General features: G+C 52.3%; 7 protein-coding genes across 7 annotated transcripts; 2 read left to right on the forward strand and 5 right to left on the reverse strand.

Annotated features, from left to right (window-relative positions):
* Positions 1 to 1,865: 1,865 nt before the first annotated feature.
* On the reverse strand, positions 1,866 to 3,406 carry SCP_0400900 (D-arabinitol 2-dehydrogenase [ribulose-forming]; the record flags this gene model as incomplete). Its single annotated transcript, XM_027756831.1, has 11 exons — positions 1,866 to 1,952; positions 2,004 to 2,027; positions 2,084 to 2,116; positions 2,177 to 2,237; positions 2,294 to 2,363; positions 2,437 to 2,485; positions 2,544 to 2,679; positions 2,735 to 2,762; positions 2,811 to 2,948; positions 3,001 to 3,148; positions 3,218 to 3,406. The coding sequence occupies 11 exons, from the start codon at positions 3,404 to 3,406 to the stop codon at positions 1,866 to 1,868; spliced, it is 963 nt and encodes a 320-aa protein (XP_027612632.1).
* Positions 3,407 to 4,640: 1,234 nt separating this feature from the next.
* On the reverse strand, positions 4,641 to 4,940 carry SCP_0400910 (hypothetical protein; the record flags this gene model as incomplete). The annotated part of the gene is made up of 1 exon (XM_027756832.1): positions 4,641 to 4,940. One exon carries the CDS (start codon positions 4,938 to 4,940, stop codon positions 4,641 to 4,643), a length of 300 nt encoding a protein of 99 aa, XP_027612633.1.
* A 50-nt stretch (positions 4,941 to 4,990) lies between these two features.
* SCP_0400920 (hypothetical protein) lies at positions 4,991 to 5,248 on the reverse strand (the record flags this gene model as incomplete). Its single annotated transcript, XM_027756833.1, has 1 exon — positions 4,991 to 5,248. One exon carries the CDS (start codon positions 5,246 to 5,248, stop codon positions 4,991 to 4,993), a length of 258 nt encoding a protein of 85 aa, XP_027612634.1.
* A 557-nt stretch (positions 5,249 to 5,805) lies between these two features.
* SCP_0400930 (hypothetical protein) lies at positions 5,806 to 6,180 on the reverse strand (the record flags this gene model as incomplete). The annotated part of the gene is made up of 1 exon (XM_027756834.1): positions 5,806 to 6,180. One exon carries the CDS (start codon positions 6,178 to 6,180, stop codon positions 5,806 to 5,808), a length of 375 nt encoding a protein of 124 aa, XP_027612635.1.
* A 472-nt stretch (positions 6,181 to 6,652) lies between these two features.
* SCP_0400940 (hypothetical protein) lies at positions 6,653 to 7,079 on the forward strand (the record flags this gene model as incomplete). The annotated part of the gene is made up of 3 exons (XM_027756835.1): positions 6,653 to 6,727; positions 6,792 to 6,890; positions 7,023 to 7,079. The coding sequence occupies 3 exons, from the start codon at positions 6,653 to 6,655 to the stop codon at positions 7,077 to 7,079; spliced, it is 231 nt and encodes a 76-aa protein (XP_027612636.1).
* Positions 7,080 to 7,813: 734 nt separating this feature from the next.
* SCP_0400950 (hypothetical protein) lies at positions 7,814 to 11,134 on the forward strand (the record flags this gene model as incomplete). The annotated part of the gene is made up of 14 exons (XM_027756836.1): positions 7,814 to 7,903; positions 7,966 to 8,055; positions 8,119 to 8,138; positions 8,197 to 8,206; positions 8,269 to 8,526; positions 8,575 to 8,603; positions 8,650 to 9,040; positions 9,091 to 9,177; positions 9,235 to 9,316; positions 9,371 to 9,383; positions 9,485 to 9,510; positions 9,594 to 10,774; positions 10,834 to 10,985; positions 11,041 to 11,134. 14 exons carry the CDS (start codon positions 7,814 to 7,816, stop codon positions 11,132 to 11,134), a joined length of 2,523 nt encoding a protein of 840 aa, XP_027612637.1.
* A 1,106-nt stretch (positions 11,135 to 12,240) lies between these two features.
* SCP_0400960 (kinesin) lies at positions 12,241 to 19,153 on the reverse strand (the record flags this gene model as incomplete). Its single annotated transcript, XM_027756837.1, has 9 exons — positions 12,241 to 12,497; positions 12,550 to 15,205; positions 15,256 to 15,367; positions 15,420 to 15,902; positions 15,974 to 16,779; positions 16,832 to 17,668; positions 17,722 to 18,139; positions 18,424 to 19,048; positions 19,102 to 19,153. The coding sequence occupies 9 exons, from the start codon at positions 19,151 to 19,153 to the stop codon at positions 12,241 to 12,243; spliced, it is 6,246 nt and encodes a 2,081-aa protein (XP_027612638.1).
* Between the last annotated feature and the right edge of the window lie 2,330 nt (positions 19,154 to 21,483).

Genomic DNA, 21,483 nt, shown 5'->3' on the forward strand with positions numbered 1-21,483 from the left:
AAGAGTCCCTCTTCATTTCAGCTCGCAGATCACTCACATGGGAAAAGCAACTGCGCCGGAGAATTGTACGCAGGAAACACACTCCCCGATGGTGATCCGGGTGCTTGTCTAACCTTTGCATGACGCTGTTGATTCTCTCCTTCTAAGCACATCTTATGCACGGGCCCGGCGATCTAGGAAGAGGCATGCACAGATCACGTCTCTTCCGCTGGCTGATCTCTTCTCGCCCAGGTGTTCTTGCCTACCCCACCGCAGCAGTCATGCACCATGCTCCACGTTTCGCAATTTCCCACCGATATTCTCTTCTCATGTTTTTGACACTTCCACTCCACGCTTTGATTCCTCCTCATGAAGCGGTGCGAACAGGCAGTGCTTTTTCATAGACTTGCTCGTGAAGTCAACGAATTAGTAAGTAGGTAAGTAGTATACCGGCATTGGTCTCAACTCGGGTTGTCCGACGGAAGACGACACTGACAGATTATCATATTAGTTACTAGTTTCTACGCAGGACGGTTCGTATTGAAGGACGGACACAGCGGCCAGGCTCACTCTGAAGATCAACCGATGTTATCCTGTATATCCACTGGCAGACCCAGTTTTATTTCCAGCGATATACCTCACGGTGCCCATATTAACACATTGCACCACCCCTGGCGTCGCGAGCAGATCACTACGGAGAAGGGAGGAACTTTGTGAGGTGAGTGTTTTGTTTACTCTGCCTTAGCAATTCGAGCACGGCTGCTCTGCCAGGTTGCAAAAAACTATTCATTCAATTTCACCCTTAAGAGCCCGCAAAATTTCTCTTCATTCAGTTCGCAGATCGCTCACATGGGAAAAGTAACTGCGACGGAGAATTGTGCGCATAAAACACACACCCCGAGGGTGATCCGGATGCTTGTCTAACCTTTGCATGACGCGGTTGATTCTCTCCTTCTAAGCAGCTCTTATGCACAGGCCCGGCGATCTAGGAAGAGGCATGCACAGATCACGTCTCTTCTGCTGGCTGATCTCTTCTCGGGTGTTCTTGCCTACTCCACCGCAGCAGTCATGCGCCACACTCCGCGGTTCGCGATCTCCCACAGTTATTCTCTTTTGATGTTTCTGAAACTTTGACACTTGCGCTCCACGTTTCGCTTCCCCCTCACAGAGCCGTGCGAACCGTCATTGTTTTTTCATAGATTCGCTCAAGATTCGCTCGTGAAATTGGGAGTCTCGCACTATCCTCGGACCGACCCCCGCGTCACCAGTTCCCCTGCTCGCTGCCCCCCGCTGCGAAGCTGATTGACTCAAGAAGCAAGCATCCGCTTTTTCTTGCGGGGTAGGCTTCCTTCGTGGAAGAACTTCTTCTAATCGCGTGTCCACCGTTGCCGGCAGACTCTCGTAACTCTCACGAAGGCGGAGATTCTGCACGTATTCGTGCGACACACCGACACAGACGCGCGGAAAATTTCACCATACGAAATAAAGCAGCTGCCATGCCGTCCCCAATTACATCAGGGAGATTCCTCGCGCACAGCTCCAAGTGCTCGTGTCCCGGACCCGAGCTCGTCGGCCCACCGAAATTAGCGTCCGCTCGATCCGTGCACTCATGCTGAGAATGGTGACACACAAGATAATCATTAAGCTGGCCTGCTATAAACAATGCGCCCAAGTAAACAGTACACGCAAGACCGGTAATAATAGCAGTGGATATGAGATAAACGTCAAGAATGAAGCACGGGAAAAATGTCCAAGGGAACAGATAGGATGTGTATGCTTTATGGTGTAAGGTACCTCTACGTTTTGCGGTGTTCGACGACTGATATCCCAAGAAAGAGGAGAGGACGCGGAAGGACGACGAAATGAGAAGGTTAGGAGTGGATAGTTTAGATGATGCAATAGCCTCCGTCTACGCGGATTTCAGAGCCGGTCATGAATCGCGAAGCGTCGCTCGCAAGGAACACGATGGCGCCCTAGGGGGGGGTCAATACGTGCATGAAACGCAGAAATCGTGCAATACACACCGCAAGGTCTTCTGGTTCACCGATCTAGAGAAACGGACGTGAGCCAAAAGTGCTGGCGAACGTGGTAACCGTAAACTCACCCTGCCCATGGGCGTGAGGCTTTCCCACGTTTTCTGAAATTTCATCGGCAGGGCATCAGAAAACCAGCCACGAAACACGACGCGAACACAAACCTTAAGCTCCTGGTCATGCGCGAGGACGGTTCTCGTCAGTCTGGTCAACATGTATCCCGGACTGGGCGCCAAGGACTCTGGTCAGCGCTACGCTGCCTATGACGTAATGGAACCCACCTCAGGCAGTTCACGCGGACACCCTTCTTGGCCCACTCCACGGCCAGACTGGCCGCCATGTGTTTCACAGCTGCGTAGACGCAGATTCAGGTCATCTGGTGTCACAACGACAGGAACATGGCGCGAAAAAGCGCGATGCGTACCTGCTTTTGCGGCATTATACGGCGTCTGTGGCTGGGGAATGTTGACGATCTAATTCCAGAGATAGCGCGTCAGACATTGTGTCATGTGGGGTAATCAGAGTACTCACGTTGGCTGACATGGACGCGACGAGGACGATGCTTCCTCCGCCCTGGGGGATCATGTTGCGCGCCGCCTCACGCGCGGTAAAGAACGCACCATGGACATTAATATCGTACAGACGCTTTATGCGGTCAAAGGGATAGCTGAATTCACACGGGAACGTCAGAAAAAATCATTCACAGGGACCCGAGTACGTACTCGAACGCAGAATAGTTCTCAACGATACCTGAAGGACGAATGAGCGCGTGAGCACGCTATAAGGCACGTGACGTACCAGCTGATGCAACGACCGAGTCGATGCGGCCGTACGTGTCCATCACCTTCCGAAAAGCTTGCTGCACAGAGAGCTCGGAGGACACGTCGCAGCCGACGCCCATAACGTTGTAGTCGCCGGGTACCATGTCACTGTCAACTTCACACCTTATCAGCAGTCTGCGCAGGCACGAAGGGGCTGGGATCCTGACCGCATGCCGCCTTGACGACTTCATGCGCTGCCTCCCCCGCCTCCTCTTCCTTAAGGTCAAGGATAGCGAGGGACGTGCAACCCGACTCCACGAACGCGCGACAGAATTCGAGGCCCAACCCACGCGCGGCACCCGTGACCATGCATACCTGGGAACGGTAACGCGAACGCTGTGTAAGCTCTGTTCCGCACCACACGCGCGCGCGCGCGAAACGCACCTTGTTTGCCATTGAGAAATCAGGCAGTGATTTGAGGGCCCTCGCTTTCGCTGCCACCGCAGCACTCGGCAGTGCACTGGTGGCGGCATTGGTACTGTTAAATCTTGTCTGAGGGACGCATGCCCGAGTCCGTGCGACAACGACAGCCTGAGTGGATTTGATTGCCTGCGAGAGGAGTCGAGTAGCCATAGGATGAGACAGAGGAGGAAGAGAGTAAAGTTGGAGAGGGAGAAAGATAGGTGTCGAGGACGTGTTTCGGAGGAGAATTTATTGGCGGACGCAGCAGGCGGATGCCTAGACTCAGGAGGGCGGTCCGATCAAGGCAAACTGCGAGCCCATTTGCTCTCTTGACATAATCCTCTGCCGTCCAATCGTATCGACCATCCTCTGGTCAGCGGACGATGGGCAAAATTCGCTGGGCCTCTTGCGTTTCCGCTCACCGCCATCTGTCTGACAGCGTCGGACCCAGTCTGTCTCGGACTATTTTTAGACTCCAGTAAGACCGGCTTGCGTCAAGCGGCAGCACCGCTTTTGGCGTGCGGAGCACCTTATCCAGCGCGGAGAAAGCTCGTCCAATCGAATCGGAGCCCAAAGATCTAAGGAACAGACTAGTAGACCACCACTCATCCAGAACTCGCCAAGACCGCGCACCGGAAGTGCCCGTCTGCAAACCTGGATGCAATCTAGCGGGAACTGGAGAACCGGACGTTGCACAAACGGAGCGAGACCAGTGGAGGCCTGACGCTGTGTACGAACGGGCGGATAGGAGTGAAGGCGAACAGAAGTTCTTTGATCTGGATTTACGAAGCCCCTCTGCATAGAGGAGCATCGGACGGATGAACAATCCGCTGGCGGGAATTTCGCATCTCCTAGTGATCTTACACTTCCCCTCCATAATGTCCTGTGTGTGACCATAGAAAGTACGTCGTCCCCTCGAAATTGGAGACAAGTCACAGTGGAGCGAATATTCCTTCTGGATCTCGGGCCGTCAGCCGGTGTCCTCCCCTTTCAGGAACCTTCCTCCCATTCCGGGCAAGTGTGAATTAACAGAATCTCATTCAGCAGAGTCGACTGGAATCTGTGTCCTATCGTGACAAATTATTTCAGCACATCCAAGAATGCGGCAATATACTTATCATACGGCAGCATACAGTGACTCAAAGGACAGCATGCAAACAAAATGACTCGTAACTGAATAAACAATGGTGACATGGGGCTCGCTGCGAAATTGGAAGGAGAGGAGCGGAATGAGACAGATGAGTCTCTCTGATAGACTCACCACTGCCAACAACAGGCCAGGAGGAGTTAAGGTGAGGCCAGCTATCAAGCAATAACACGGAGCTATAGAGACTCGAAAAAGATGAGAGTTATACCGACCGGCACAGCCCACTGCAGCTCATCCATCCGGCTGTCCATATGTACCTCAACCAGCTTCTTCTGCTGCTGCTTCTCTTCCAACCGATGCTCCAGCAACTACTTCTCCAAAATCGAGCGCCGCACATTGGCGCGTCCATTTCACGACCTCGCTTTTCGCCTTGTGCAGCGCTGGCCAGAAGCTCATCACCTGTGAGCTAATGTTATTCGTTCTCGTGCGAGCTTGGTGGCTTGAATACGAGCCCTGCACACTGCGTGGGCAGGACAATTTGTCGGAGATGGGATCAGCCGGGGGCACAGGGGAAGACTTATTAGCCTTCTTCGCGCCGGTAGAAGAACCCGACTTCATACTGGCACAGAGTGGGAAGACCACGTACGGTTGTTCTCAGAGTATCCGAGTCACGACTCGGGCATTGCGACGCGGTCCATGTGCGCCTGCAGGTCACTCTCACAGTGTGTCAGTTGCTCGTTCAGCGTCGTGATCATCACGTCCTGCTCCTCGAGCTGTTTGGTCTGCTGCTGCAGCTGTGCCGTCAGCTTTGGATCAACCGCAACCGTCGGAGTGCGTAAGCGTGCGATAAACGCCACGGGTGTTGATGGAGACTCAATAGGAGTGTCAGCACTTATAGATTCAGACACCGCAGAGCCGGGGTACATGCAGATTGAGCGATGCCACCGGTGTTGACCAGAATCATTGCTACCTCAGTATCGTGTTTCGCGAATGCCTCTGGAGACATGAAGTGAGACTATGGAGGCAGACAGTCGAGCATTGCATGAAGACAAGCACCGAGGACGAGACCCATCAGAAGAGGCACGCGAAGATGCAGGTAGGGCCGCAAGGTCAATCACGGATCGGCGACTTCAGCTCAAATTTGCTCATGCACGGCTTCGTCATCAAATTCTATGTTGTATCACAATCTGAGCCCAGTATATAGTACGCACACAGAATAAGCTGGCCAGGAACGTTTCAAGGGATCCTCGCAGTACTGAGGGCAAAGTGCTGTATATCTATGGGCGCCTCGTGATGTCAGAGTCGAACAGTCACTGCTATCCCTTGACAGACCATCCTGACTCTCACGAGATGGATTTCTCCACAGCTCGTTCAGTGGGAAGTGCAATCATATTCACGAGGAATGCTCTAATCAGAGTTAGTTTGGGAATGAGAAAGCGCGCATGAGTGATGATTCTTACTGGACGAGCGCTGGCGCCAGACCTCAATAGAACACATTCGGGCCTCCCAGGCTGTAAATTTTCCGGAATGTGGACCGAGTAATGCTGAAAGGTTTATCGCCCTCTGTACTGTGGGTACTCTGTATGTGTGCCTTGATGACATCAAAGGGATATGTCGCCAGCCATGATGTGACACCGGCGATACCTCCAGACAGCATTTGAACATGCAACGAGTGCGACAATGCACGGGAACCCGCCTCAGAGATCAACTCGGCGGAGTGGTTGGACGGCAGTGGTGAAGGCGCGAAATAGCGCAAGATAGCTGCGGCGGTGACAAAGTATACACCAAACGCCGTGTCTCGCAGTGCTGTCGCGGTGATGCCACGGTATGGTCCTCTGATACCGTGATCTTTGAACATCAAATGCGCAACCTCAGAAGCCGTACTCGGCTTTTGAGATATTGTAAATGCTGTCACTAACTTGTTTGATGCAGGCACCACCGTTGACTGCTGATGGGCCTTTACCAGCTCTGTAGGTGCTGCTACGAGCCTGTTCGAGAAGAGTAATGCAGTAGTCACATTGACAAATGTAGCTTATAAGGGACGTACGAAGAAACAACCCCGGAGCAGGCACCAGCAATATATATTTGTGTCAATGTTAGGCCTGCTGCTTTCTCAGCGTGCAACTGAGACTTCAAGAAGTCGTTCAAAGAGAAGATTAGACCGTTCAACGGAACACTCGCGAACTAATAGCCACCGACACAGGTGGTTTTGCATTCAAAGAAACTATGATCATGCGGCATGAAAAGAGAACTTGATATGACTTACAAGCGGATAAGCTATACCTATGAACAAACCGCTCACGTGTTCCGCGTGCAATAGTGTACAAGGCATGGAACGTGGATCGATACTCCAATACCACTTTTGGGTTCTGAATCCGTACCTTGACTTGACACGAGACAGCAAGGTGAGGACTTATACATGTCGAGCACGGGAAGCTCACTGGTGTCAAATGGGAATCCCACTACCAGTCCAGCCACCGCTATTCGAACGAAGTGTATTATAAATTCAAGGACAGCGATCGAAGAACACCAGTCCGAGACAGCTGCGGCGAAGAAGTTTACAACAGGGTGTGTCTTCACTGTTGTTCAGTGTCAGTCTCCCGTACAACATGGCTAAGATTGGATACACCTTCGGTGTTTCTATCGCTGTCATCCTTGTCTACGGCCATCGCGCGCGTTTGACGTGTTGGTCCGCCGCAGCAAGAGTCAACAGGTGCCTCCGAATCGGATAGAAACAACGGTGTTGAAATGGCTTAGGAACAAAACGGTGTTCTGTAGAAGCGACGACAGAAAATTTTTTGGCAATGAGATGGTCCTGAGTACATAGGACATGTTCGGGCAACATATAGAACATGGTTTAAAGTGAGTATGTTGTGACACGTTTCTGGATGTCTTCCATTCACCTTTTCATGTCTTCTCTCGGTAGCTTCTGCAACTCGACCACAATTACTTATTGATGCGGGCCGTTCATATTCTCACCTTATCTCTCCATCGGATATTAGCGTCAAGCAACTCACCGTTACGAGAGTCGATTTTCCGAACCGTAGCAAAGCTAGGCTATCTTGCCTTGGTAGTACCAGAGCAGTTTTAACTTAACGAGCATGACTAGGTTCCGGAGGGAGACTCTGAAATGCGTCAGACTTGTCAACATCGTGTCGCTAAGGTGTTCTGTTGTTCTATCCGCGCGTCTTCAATGTGAGCGACGTACTGCGGCGAACAGGCCCAAGGCTCGGGCGCGCCGCTCTATGCCGAGGGGGGTTATCGGTTCCGGGGTCCTCCCACATACGACGAAGACGACAGGATCATCGTTTATAGGCTGTACTGTTCGCCAATTACAAGTCTGCCCTAAAATGTTTTCCCCGTGTGAAGCCGCTGGAGATTCCGTGAGTCCGTTAATCATGCGCATAGATTCTATATAGCGTCAATCATCTATACAAAGCAGCGCCGTATGTTTTTGGCAGTCATCGATTGTCTCTTCAGCGACGACCTAGATGAGGCAGACTTTTATCCGTTCGAGCTGGTTCAAAGCTGGCCTTCGTGGCAGTCTCTCGCCATCGCACCGTCGTATTGAGCATGGCTTCGTAAGTCGTGCAGCGTTTTGTGAACATCGCTAACCGCCGCGTAATAAATCGGGATACCGCAGAATCGATACCAAGCGACTTCTATATCTCTAGAAAATGCCTTAACAGAAGTTCCTGCATCTCGTTTTCTCTCAGACCCCAAGACTGTTGCCGTGAGTCTCACTTTCAGGTCACCGGTAGGTCACTCATGAGTCATGACTACTGCCCTCCGGCAGATCGTTGGCTGTCCTTTCGGGTGAGTATATTCGCCTGGCCAGGTTCAGAATCGCGTTTAACAAACATCCCGGTAACAGTGGTGGTCAGGTGTGTCGCCATAGTGCAGGTCATCCATGGTGTTTTCAGACTCTCCCGTTGGGTCACCATAGCCCAAGCCAGGCGTTGATAAGGGTCCAATTCGCCTGGTCAATGCTAAGCTCCCAGAGCAGCTCAAGGGACTAGGATGGAAGGTCGAGTTCAATGGACATCACCCGTTCGAAGAAATCGACGCCCAGAGCGATCCCCCAATAGGCCTACTCAAGAATCCTCGCTACGTGTCGCGCGCCTGCAAGGCTGTTTCCGACGTCGTTGGCGCCCATGCGAAGAACGGCCAGCTGCCGCTGATGCTTGGTGGAGACCACTCTCTTGTAAGCCGCATATGAAGATTGCGCACTGTCGCTAACGAGTTTTTGCAGGCTATGGGCTCGGTCTCGGGGACATTGAAGTAAGTACTGGATACATACCGTAGAGCCTCTCACCAATAAGCGCAGGCAATACCCCGACGCATGCGTCATCTGGGTAGATGCGCATGCAGACATTCATACCGTGGACACTACTGATACCGGTAATATTCACGGGATGCCTTTGTCATTCCTGCTTGGACTTGGACCTAAAGTCTCTGAGTTTTCCTGGGTGAAACCGCTGCTGAACCCGTCTCGCCTGGTATACATCGGCCTGCGTTCTGTCGATACCAGTGAGAAGCGTATCCTGAAGGAAAACGGTATCCGCGCGTTCAGCATGCACGAGGTGGATAAGTATGGCATTGGTGGAGTTGTCGACATGGCGCTAGACCATGTGAACCCTAAGAGGGATCTGCCGATTCACCTGAGTTTCGATGTGGATGCATTGGATCCGTGGTATGCTCCTTCAACCGGCACACCCGTACGTCGATATGTTCTATTACGGAGAATGTGACTCTCACAACCGTTTAGGTTGCAGGCGGCCTCAGCTCCAGGGAGGGGCACTACATTTGTGAGGCCATATACCAAACAGGCTGCCTCGTTGCACTTGACATTGTGGTGCTGTACATTGATAATTTGCTACTTCTTGCCTGGCTTACTAGCTGCATTCTGCAGGAAATCAATCCGTCCCTTGGGGATGTCCGGTCGGTGGAGAAGACCCTTGCCGTAGGGTGCTCTCTTACGCGTGCCGCCCTTGGTTCGTCCCGTTCAAAGACGTTCATTGCCGTGTTCACTCATCAATTTTGCGCAGGTGAGAGATTGTTGTAGGACCATTCTTCAGTTGGTAACGAGCTGTATTGGTGCACCTGCACATATATGGACTGAGTTTCCTTTGTTCTCGCTTACTGCACCGATCGTCTTGAAGATTCACAGATACCAACGAAAAATCAGGTGACTTGTGGCCGCCCATAAGTTCAACTGAGTTGCTGACTTGGTGCCACCGTTAACTTCAACCTTTACCACCATCAACCCAGCATCGACCCTGACTCTCGTGGGGTATATCGAACTTCAAACTTCCAACCACAGGCGACTAACTTCATTTCTCAACCATCCTCATCTACAACGTTGCTTGTCTCCCTCTCTTCACCCTTCTACCACATACTTCCTCACCATGTCGTTCGCACACTCGCTATCAGTGCACGATGACCTTTATGACCCCTGGAGAGAAGACTCCTTTACCCATTTGCTTCCCAAGCCGTCATACGACTGGCTTGATCAGGAAGAACCATCGCCTTTCGCAAAGGCCACTGCTAGCAAAACCAACCGAACCACCTCCCTCCCTTTCGAACCGAGCGACCACATCGCGAGCCTTTTGAGGCGTGTCCACCCTAACCTCGTTCACGCTATCAACCCATGGTGCGGTTTGCGAGGGAGCCGTGACACTGATGAGTATTCGTCCCTCGAAGGCGAACCATGGGCAGAGACCGCTAGAGGTTGGGACGAGGGTTCACTCCTCGAACAAGGTCCTGCCGACGACTTCACCACGTTTGGCTTGGACTTCACATCTGTGGAGCACGACGAGCAAACATCGGTGGATACCCTGGGCTCTGCTTCCCCGGAGGTGAACCCGCCGCAAGCAGCTCTAGCGGCGCCGGCGGACCATGCACGCGACGGATCATCATGTTCATGCCCTCGACAACAACTATCCCAAGTCGAGAGCACGAAACAAACGCCTCAGAGTGCCACACCCAGTTCGGCAACCTCAGTGGCGGTCAACTGTTCCTCCGTCGAAGCGCTGCTTGCAGCACCTCTGGACAATGCACGTGAAGGTCCATCATCTTCACGTCCTCAATCCCCACCCCGAGTGGAGAATGCGCAACTAATACCACCGAGGCGCACACCACGCTCTCCTTCCCAAAGGACTGCGGAGCCTTCCGCACAACGTTCCGCGACGCGATCAGTGCTAGTGGCACCTGCGGACCGTGCACCCGTCGGTCCATCGTCAAGCTCTCCACCATCACAGGGGAAAAAGAGAAAACAGACAGAGGAGATCGTAGAGGTGGAAAAGCGGGAGACGAAAAAGAGGCGTACACAAAATGAGGGCGTCCAAGGTGAAGAGGAGCCAAAAAGGACGACAAACCAAGGGAACCAAATCGCAGAGGACGAGGTCGACTTGGGTGTTCATGGCATCATCAACCGTGGGGGCAAGAAATTGGTCAGTTTGATTAACTTGCAAGAAGTGCCTGGAAACTTACCGATATCTTTTCTATGCAGGAATGTACCTATTGCGACAAGTTCTTCGCCAATGGAGCTCACGCGATAGTGCGCCACGTCCAGTCAAACCGGCACCTTGAAAAGTTACCCCACGAAATAAGGGAAGAGCTTTCAAAGGCGGCAAAGCTGCACTGCGAGCATTGTAACAAAGAGTACGTCTGTCGGTTGTTGTGCACGATTTAGGCAGTGACTGAGTTGGCATTGTAGAATATCAGGCGGGCGACGCGATTCCCTGAGACGGCATTATGATAGTTGCACTGTGCTCCATCCGGAGAAATGCGGCAAACGTCTTCGTCGCTGAACAAGAGTGTTTTGGAATTGGCTTTTTTCCTGTTTGTATCTGTGGGATTGGATTTTGACTAAATATTCCGTTGGTTCATTCTACAGTGTTGTGGGATAACGAACCTTGTCCTCAGCATGGTTGGCTATACCACTAGTAACTTGAAGTTAACGCTTACTTTTAAAGTCGACCTCTCGCTGAGGGTTCGCGGAGTAAGTAGGCGTGGCATGCAAAGTTACTCAATGAAGACATTCAGTCAGCACACTCCAAGCAAGTCGGAGAGAGTGACGTTGATCCCATTTCGACGAGAAGAAAGGACCAGCTGGCTGTCCGTATCGATACAGTACAGGCCTTAGCCGATCACCAATAGTCTCTGCAAGACCTACCTCTCGTTTTCGACGTTGGATGCCATACGCAGATCTTCGATAGTCGATCATCCCAATCCAGATACATCCACCAGGACCCCGGAATATCGCCTAAGCCATACTTACTATCAGTTACCTCGGCATGTGTCCAAAATGTTCAACACTAGTGAGAAAAATCCGAAAAAATAGTTTCTAGTATTCTATATGCTACAGGAACATTTCTGAGATGCCGCGGACAATCGGGCAAGACAGCGTGCGGCGGGACCAGAAGTGCCATGTTACATCCGGGTCATCGATAGTACGGATGGCCAGTTTATTCAAGATTCACTGGCCTTCAGCGGAGCCTGCAAGATGGGGGGTTATTCTCTGGGAGACTGGAGCTCGTAGGCATTGTGACAGAGTCGACCGGAACTTGTATCCCATCACGATAAGTTACATCCGAGAATGTGGGGCGCATTTAGCATATGGTGGTATATGAAGAACTTGTAGGACATAGGTATGAGATAAACACGAGTAAAACGAGGGTGTGGTATCCGCACGCAAAGCAAACCGACTCGTAACCGAATAAACAGTGGTAACATATGGCGCGACCCAAAAGGGGAGGAAGACGAAGGAACGTAACGAGACACGGGTAGCTGGGAGACCACCGCCCACAGCAGCCGAAAGGGCAATTAGGCGAGACCAACCATTAAGCAACAACAACACAACAACAAAGAAGGAATGAGAGTATACCGACAAATTAGTCGCGCTCAAGCCATACGATCATAGACAGGCAAACTTGGATTTTCTCCGCTGCAGCTCGTCCATCCGGCTGTCGAGCTGCGCCCGCGCTCGCTCCTTCTGACGCCGCTCCTCGTCCAGTCGGTGCTCCAGTGACTGCTTCTCCTCGACAATTGACCGTCGCACATTCACGACCTCGCTCTTCGCCTCGTGCAGCTCTGCCCGGAGGCTCGTCACCTGCGAACTGACGTTGTCTCGTTCTCGCGCGAGCTCCGTCGCTTGCATACGGGCCTTGCGCACTGCGACGACAGCAATCGATAAGAGGATGCACGGAGTGGGAAGACTACTCACGATTCTTCTCAGAGTCTCCTAGCGACGACTCGAGTGTTGCGACGAGGTCCATGTGCGCCTGCAGGTCACCCTCACAGTGTGTCAACTGCTTGTTCAGTGTCTTGATCATCGCGTCCTGTTCCTCGATCTGCTTGGTATGCTGCAGCAGCTGTGCCATCAACTTTGGATCGACCACAACGCTCGGAGTGGGTAAGTGTGCAATAGACGTTGCGGGCGTTGATGGCGACTCAGTAGGAGTGTCAGTACCCATAGATGTCGTGTTGGTCATCGCGACAGACGATGCAGAGCTTAACGTAGGTTCGTGCATCGAACGCGGTGCCGGAGGGATCGGTCCACTCGGTGGTGGGGTCAGAGGTGGGAGCTTCGTGGGTGACATGCCATTGATGCGCGTGATTGGGAGACCACGCTCTGCAACTGCCCGTGAAAGGGGGTCTCCAGGGGATGGACTTCGCACAATTTGGGACTGCAAATCGCGGAGAAGTGAGTCTTGCCGATTCTTCTCTGCTTGTAGGCTGTCCATTTCGTCCTTCGTCCGCTGTAGATCCTCCTGCACCTCGGCGAGCGCTGATCGATGCCTTTCGAGCTCTTCGACGAGCGAATCGCGCTTTGACGCCTGTTTGACTAGCTCGGTCGTCTTCTGCCGTGTATCCCGAAGTTCAGAACGGAGCCGCTCTACTTCAGCAGCGAGCTCGCCTCTCTCCTCGTGCGCGCCGCTGACCTGCAACTGGAGCAATCCGATTGTTTCAGTCTTCTCCTGGAGTGCCTTCTCATGGGACTGCCGCATTTCCTCCCGAAGAGCGACGTACTCGTTCGACGCGGCCTTATGAGACTCAAGCTCCTCCAACAGTAAGGCATGCTCTTTTGCTAGAGCCCCAAGCTCTTCTGAACTCTTCGTTCGTAATTCACGGACTAAGAGATCATGATCTTTTTGCAGGGTTTCGCGCTCTGCAGCATGCACGCTCTGCATCTCAGTAATAGATGCCGTAAGCCGTTCCCTTTCCTTGGCAAGTCGGTATTCGGTTTGTTCTCTAGAATTTTCTAGGTCTTCGCGATGTTGCTCTTGGGCAGCAATAAGACTGGATTCCACCTGGGTAAGGGCTGCAAGGTGCTCGGTTCGGAGTTTAGCTAGCTCCTCAGTATGAGACACCGCAATCGCCGCGAGACGATCCTCGACCTTCATTTCGGCGGCGGCGACAGCATCTGCGAGCTCTTGACTATGCTGCTTCTGAGCTGCACTCAGACTTGCCTGTACTTCAGCTAGAGCACGCCGGTGCTGGGCGTTTAGCTCTTTCACGTCGTTGGTATGAGAGGTAGAAAGTGCTGCGAGCTGTTCTTGCGCGCTGCTCTCCAGAGATGCGATAGCAGCCTTGTGTGCTTCCCGTAAGCGCAAGACTTCGTCCTGCTGGCTCTGCTCGATCTCCTGCAGTATAGTTGCCTGCTGCTCTTTAATAGCCTGCACGTCTGCCTCCATCTTCTCGCGAAGGTCTGAATTTGACGAGGTAAGCTCAGCCCGGCTGCTCTCCAGTTCGGCCGTCAACCTAGCGATATCATGAGTGAACTCTTCCCGGAGCTTCGACAATGCGGCGGAGTGCTCTGTAGCATTCCTGTCTAACGCCGCCCGATGTTCGTTGTCTTTGGTCGTCAGAGCACGTGCGTGCCCCGCTTGAAGCTTCTCCAGTTCGTCCGCATACGCAGCCTCCCTTTCGTTGAAATTGGCAGCATGGTCGGCCTTCAATCTCTCCACCGCTGAGCGATGTTGCTCGAGTTTCGCAGAAAGGGCGGCGACATGTTCATCCTTCAGCTTTTGCATATCGACCGCAAACAGCTTCTCCTTGTTCGCCATAGCGGATGCATGCTCGTCCTGCAGCCCCTTCATCACTACATCGCGAGCAGATTGCGATTCCGTGAGCGAACCCTCTCGCGCAATCTCCGCCATCCTCATGTCGCGAGCGTGTTCATCCCGGAGACGTTCCATGGCAGTGGCCGCCTCTGCTGTCTGCTTCTCGAGTGCCTGCGCATGATCTGTTCGCAACTTGGTGAGAGCATTGTAGTACTCTTCCTCGGTCTGAAGGAGGGTAGCGGCTGCCTCCTCTTCCTTCTTCTTGATGGCTTCTTCATGCTCTGCGTTGGTTTTCGACAAGGAAGCTTCATGCTCCTGGCGAGTGTTCTCAAGCATCTCGTCAACTGCCTCGCCGCGGCGACGTAGCGTTTCTTCGTGATCAGCCTCCAGCTTGCCGAAGGCAGCCTCGTGATCCTGTCGCGCTTTCTCGAGTGCAGATAAAGCCTCGACAAGTTGATCGCGCAAGTCGTTCAATGCGCCCTCATGCACCTCCTTCATTTGAGTGAGTATCCCATCCACTTCGGTAGCTTTCGCCAGCAGCGCCTCCTCGTGCTCTGACTTCAATCGCTCTACCTCGGTGGCATGCTCCGTTTCAACCCGATTTAGGGACTCGAGAAGCTCAGCCTCGCGCTGCTGCACTTGCTCCAGCTCGTATGAAATATCATCTTCGTGAAGTCGAGCCTGTGCCAGGGACTCCACGAGCTCCACTTCGCGGTGCTCCAGTTCCTCGAGCCTCTGCAAATCCTCACCGTGCTTCGCCAGGTCTTCGTCACGCTTGTTCTTCAGTGCTTCCAGCTCCGTGGACATATTCAAAGCCTGGTAGTTACTTCAGTCAGTGCGTAAGTCAGGCGAAATAGAGAACGTACCTGGTCGCGCGACAACACGGTAAGCTCCTCGAACTGCCTCCGCACCTGGACGAGTTCAGAATTGAGGCTGTCTACAGTCTCACGATGACTGGACTCCTTCTGGGCCATAGACCTGTTTGATAAAAATGAACACCGATCATTTGCAAGAATGGAACATAACCCACCGCATGAGTTCATTGAGCCTCACGAGTGATTCATCTGGGTCTTGCACGTTGCCATTCGCTGCCTGGAAATCCAGGCTCCGACGGATCTCCTGGAACTGGCCTATTGTCTTCGGAGAAAGATGCAGGGTAGGACTTGTGTCGCCGTTGCCATTTACTGACCGGATCCCTGATGGCTCAGTGGAATGCGTGGAGGGCACCTCCTCGCGATCCTTGCTCTTCAGCGACTCTTCCAATACCGTTATCTCTGCCTCACGTTCCTTCAGGACCTCCTGCAATCTCATGATTTCCTTCTCTAGGCTAGCAACTGATCGCTCGTTGGCATTCACATTGACAGAAGGTAGAGAGACGGAGAGGTTGGGTCGAGCATGTCCTAATGGAGGGCTCAGAGAAATAGAGCTACTGGTGCCGTGACTTGAAATAGAAGCTTTGCGCGACCTGGCCGATGATAGCTCCTGCGATAGCGACAATGACTGTGAAAGCGACCTGGGCGACAGGGGACATAAGTCTGGTTTCGTGAAGATTGTGTTTCGTAGAATGGAAGCGATCGAACTCACCCAGAATGTAGAGACTCCACCGATGCCGCCTGCCTGAAGAAAAGGCGTTTGCCAGCTCCGTTAACTGGTGTCTCAACACCGTCTCGTGACATCCCTCGGGTCATCCTCCGTCTCGGAGAGAACTCTACCGTTCGCTCAGGGGTCTCTGAAGGTGGAAGGAGAGCATTGACTTTGGCTTCCTGGAGCTGAGCAGCCAGATCAGCAATCTCGCGGAGGGCGTCACGATATTTCTCGGAGACGGAAGAAAGGTCCGCAAGAGTTGCTGTATGCGTCTGTTGGAGCGCAACTAGCTGGCTTTCGATAGACCCGTCTAGCTCAACGAATGATCCCGCAGCGGACGAAACGGTTTTAGTAGGTGACGCCCCTTCTAAATCCTTGCGAGCCTTGGCGACCTCGTCAGCCAGATCAGCCAGCCTTTCGCGTCCTTCTCCGGCCTCTTTCTTCTTGGCTAGCCACTCCTCCATCTTCAACTCAAGCGCGTGCACCTTTCTCTCCCTCTCCTCAAGGTCAGTTCTCCAGCTCTGTCCGTCTTGTTTAAGACTTTCGAGGCGAGATTGCAGGACCTCAGCTTCCTGCCTCCGCCGTTCGCATTCGCTCTCAAGTTTCTCGACCGTCTCGCGCAAAGCAAGCACAGATTCGTCAGATCGAGCAAGGCGTGCTTCCAGATCGGTGATGTACTGTGAAGAGTACGACTCGGTGTCCTTGTATCGTGTGATCTCACGTTTCAAGTCCGTGATAGAGCCACTCGAGGTGAGAGAGGACTCATCGTATTGCTTGACTTTGTCCTCCAAATCGCGAATGTACGCCTACAATGAAGCTTAACATAAAGATCGTCCAGTGAATCAATATGCACTGTACCTCGTTCGACGCCTCCCTTTCAAGAAGCTTGGCAACTCGCGACTTCAGTTCTTCGAGATACGCCTCTGTGGTAGCATGTCTTGAAGAAAGTTCCGTATACTCGGCCTCCTGCTCCTCATACAGCTCGTTCGTGTGTCTCAAGGCTGCCCTGTTCAGGCTAAGCTCCGCTTCCATAGCACCGATCGTCTTCTCGTATTCTTCGATGACGGGTCCGACGATCTCTTCATATTTGGCCGTCCCACCAATATGACCACCCTTCGAGCTGCGCTGCTTCTCCGCAAGCTCCCGACGAAGCCTAGTGAGCTCCTCTGTCCGCTCGACAAATTTCTCCCGAAGGTCTTCGTAGTTATTCTGCAGCTCCGACATCTGTGCAAGAAGGACCTTCTTGCCTGATCCCTCCGTTCCTGCGGGAGCTCCGGGGCCCACGCCGATTGTCCCCGGTGCGCCGTCTCGCAAAGCCTTCGTCTCCTTCCGCAGCCGTGTCACCATGCCCTGCAACCACTCGACATCGTCCCACCCATCCTCCTTCTCATTGACTACCGCTCGGTTCTTAATGTTCCGCGCCCTGTTTGCGTATTTCAGCGTGTTGATGGTCTCGCCGAGATTCCACTCTGAAGGGCTAACACAGGCGATCATCAACGTATGCGCATTTCCGCCCAAAGAGTCTTGCAGTAGACGAGTGAGTTTCGAGTCACGGTAAGGAATGTAGGAGGCGGTATGTGATTTCGCTCGTGATGGGTCGCCCAGAGCAGAGATCACGTTGCCTAGTGCAAGCAGACCACTATTGATCGAGATACCTTCCTTGATTCGTTCTCCAGCAGCAGCAGTTCGCTTCAGCTGTACAAATATTATTATCAGCCATCCCGAGTACATGAACACAAAAAACTTACCCGTTCAGAGCCCGCCAAATCTACGAAGTGGAACTTCGAGACGACTGTGACCCATTCCCCTTGTTCGTCGTCTCCATCTGCGTGGTTGCGATTTCGTCCTATGTCGGGTGACAGCAGACCGATGGAGCTGGGGGGTCTGCCTCCGCGAGACATCGCCGTTTGGAAACTGGGAGTGCCCGGTCTACCAAAAGTAGGTGAGGATACTCTGGAACCACCGACGAATGCTGAGCCAGGCCGAGCAATACGAGATGGTGGACGGCCACCCGGTGGTAGTGGAGATGAGGAACGAGCTGGAAGTCCGGATCCAGTGTACTTCTTCTGCGTAAGTGTTAGGCTGAAGATGGCATGCGAACGAGATGATTGGGCGTTCATGTCCGTTTCGTTCGTTCTTCGAATGGCAGTGCCTTGGCGAAGGAGGCTGCGATAAAATTGAAATAAGTCAGGAATTGTCGCATAATAACAAGTCATGACCTGGAAGAGATAGTAGCATCCAGCAAACTGATGGTATTCGTCTGCTGATCGAACTAGCCATGGTATGGCATCAAATGCCTAATCTCGCGTGCACCTAACAGCGTGCGCACAATGCGCAACACAAGGAAGCTACACGCACAACGACAAGCCTTCGCAAGCCACCGATTCACACCGCACAAACAATGGACTCCAAGTCCATGGAAATTCTATCTAGAAAAGCGCAAGACTTACTTCATGACCTCGTTGGAATTCTTCACGGCTACTTCGCGCAAGCCTTCCCAAATGATATGCCCCTGTTTGTCTTCCCGTATCTGCACCTCACGTCTGCCTCCCGTCTCATCCATACTAAGCAAATCAATGAGATCTTCGTTGTAAATCTCGATGAAGGAACCCTTGACATTGTACTGCCACGCGTTCCCTCGTTCATCCTTCATCTCTCTACAGCGCGAGAAGACGGTAGAGACAGCTCTCGGAATGATGCCCATGCCATTCGAAGGATTCGAAGGATCCGCGTCGAGGTCAATACCAGTCATAGTAAACGTTTTACCGCTGCTGGTCTGGCCGTACGCGAGGATGGTGCAGTTGAAGCCCTCCGCGAAACGAGAGATGAGGGGTTGTGCTGTGGATGTGAAGAGAGCATGCTGTGTAGCGGTGGGGGGATGCACCTGGTCGAAAGTGAAGAGCTGCTTCTTCCCTGCATTAGCAGAGACGGCGGTTGCTCCCGCCGCGTTCGAACCAGCAGGGGTAGTGGAATCGACGGAGACACTGGTGGGTGTTGCTGCAGTAATGACTGACCGTTGAAAACGAGCTGGTATTGAGTTAGTGTCCTGGTTGTTGGTGGGTCGAATGCGCAGAGCTAGAGGATTGTGTCATGACTCAGCCTCTCGAATTCGAGATCGTCGTGCTCACCAACTTGAACGGAAGTTGTCGCGGCATTCGACGGCGGGGGCGGGGGCGGCATAGCTGGGGGCGATCAGGAACGTCGACGACGGCGTCGACGGCCTGGTGAGTACAGCGCCAAGTGCGGTGGAAAACAACGGAGACCGGGTTCGTCCCAATTTGGCAGCTCATCTATGTCGCGATCGTTTCAGTCACGTTACGGACCCGCACCGACTAATAATCCGAGAGAAGATATACATTGTATATAAGTCCGTAGCGCCGCGCGAGCACGGCAGAGCCCGCTAGCTTATTGGGAGAAGGTTGTTTGCGATATGATGATTCGACATTAGACACCACAAATTGCAGGTTACACAGATTTCAATATACAGATTTCAATTCTCGCTGCATACAAAGTGCAATGGTGTCGGTCTCAATGCCATGTGCTTTGGCTGTTCTCACCAGCAGGTCCTCATTGGCATCAGTTGTGAACAGGGAGGATGAGGAATGTATAGGAAACATGATACTCAATGTATATGCAATATTCGGACTCAATGACGGGAGACGATGACCGGTAGATTCGCAACCTTGCACAAAGACAGGTTGCGATGACAAAGGGGAACCACCCGCGACATGCGGGTCAGAACACGAAGAACTGCCCACACCGTAGGCGCACGTACAATGAGTAGAACCACTATCCGCCATACGGATAGGACACAGAGTACTACCGTTCCGAGAGGGAACAGCCACAGACGGAGATCCAACTTCAACGAGATGACTGCCATCGGCAGTGTCGGCGTACGGAGAGAAAGAGGTGCTCGCACCTTCTAAAACAGCAAAGATTTCATCAGTAACGTAGACAAGTGATAAAAATGCGAGAAATACCATTGAAAGGGTACCGGGGAGATCAGAGAGACGGTAGGCGGTAGACCATGCGCCAAGGCGAAACGAGTAGACAGAGCTGACTCCGAGCAGGACACATCCAACAGAATTGAAGCGGGTATTTCTGCGTATGAGCCGCGTAGCGATTGAGATGCACCTTTTCAGTCGATGGTGGATTACGTGTGCTGTTGCGCCGTGACCTGTTGTGACATCAAACACGTGACTTTGCAAAAATGGCGGGGAGCACGGACAGGTCGATCACCTCTAAGAACCCACTAGCAGAGCTAGCGGGAATATCACTGGGGAAACGTAGAAAAACCATCATGGGAGTCTACCGTGTAATTTCAGGATCGCATAACTTGTCAAAGCATCGGTGTGATTCGAACTTTCTGTGCTCGGTCAACCTAAAGGATACCTAAAGCCTGTGCATCACGGTGTATGATAAATCACTTGAATCTTTGACATCACAGTGATGCATCCAAGTGCTGTGGAGATTGCGCATACATGTTTATTTACAGAACCAGTGACAAAAGGCAAGTGAAAGGCGCCACTAGGATCGCACCAGTACAATGCCGTGCACGGCCATGTGACTAACCAATTCAATCCTGGAGGGTAGCAAACATCTGTGGATGACACAGGTCTCAGCACTTGTTCAGATCTGGCATACCGTCGAAGTTCACATTCGAGCGAAATTGCTCAGAAAATATAGACAGAGACGAGTGGAGCAACCAGTCGAACAACAAGCGACGTAGAGAAAGCACCGACTCGGAAAGGTCCTTAGTAGGGGCACGATAGCGGTTGATGCACATTCTTCAGGAGCAACAGAATCTCGCGATCCGTTCAGTGACGATCAAGGATATTCACGGGGAATATTGATCTAGAGGTTGCGTTCTCGGGCAACTGGCTGAATGCTGTTTTCACATACTTATGCCTATTAGTGTTTCGGACAATAGCCGCGTGTCCACCTCCCGGCGTCGCATGAACACCCTGAACATAGGTGCTTGTCTTCTATTGAGATCGAAGAGTGTAATTGAAACCATGAAACTCGGACAAATGGACAATAAACGTGGACAATAGCGATCTGATCAGTACTGGGATTATCGCACATGAATTCACCCCAGGTACCAACGTGCCCTTGATCTCACCGTTTATGTCTGTTACATGTTCTGGCTGTCATACCTCACCGATCATTATGTGATATAAACCGGTAGGCGTTCTCCTGCATTTGTTCGCAGATTATTGTGATTTGCCAGTGGTGAGTATCCATAATATACGGCAAAGAAACAAAGACCGTTGAGATCACCGCCTATGAATGTCTCGGGAAGTGACTCACCTGCAGAGAAACTTGGCACCATCTTGTAAGCAGTTGAGAGGAATATCACCTCCACAGCTGTAAAATTGCATCTGTGCAGTCTAATTGCAAACTCGTCGCCGTTGAGACTTGGCTCTCCAGAAATCCAGAATGACATAGCAGATATCATTACTACTAGGTTTGCAGTGACAATAAAAGGTCCGGAAAGGAAACTAGTACAT

Source organism: Sparassis crispa, assembly GCF_003851025.1.
Source record: "Sparassis crispa DNA, contig_000003F, whole genome shotgun sequence".
Lineage (NCBI taxonomy): Eukaryota > Fungi > Basidiomycota > Agaricomycetes > Polyporales > Sparassidaceae > Sparassis > Sparassis crispa.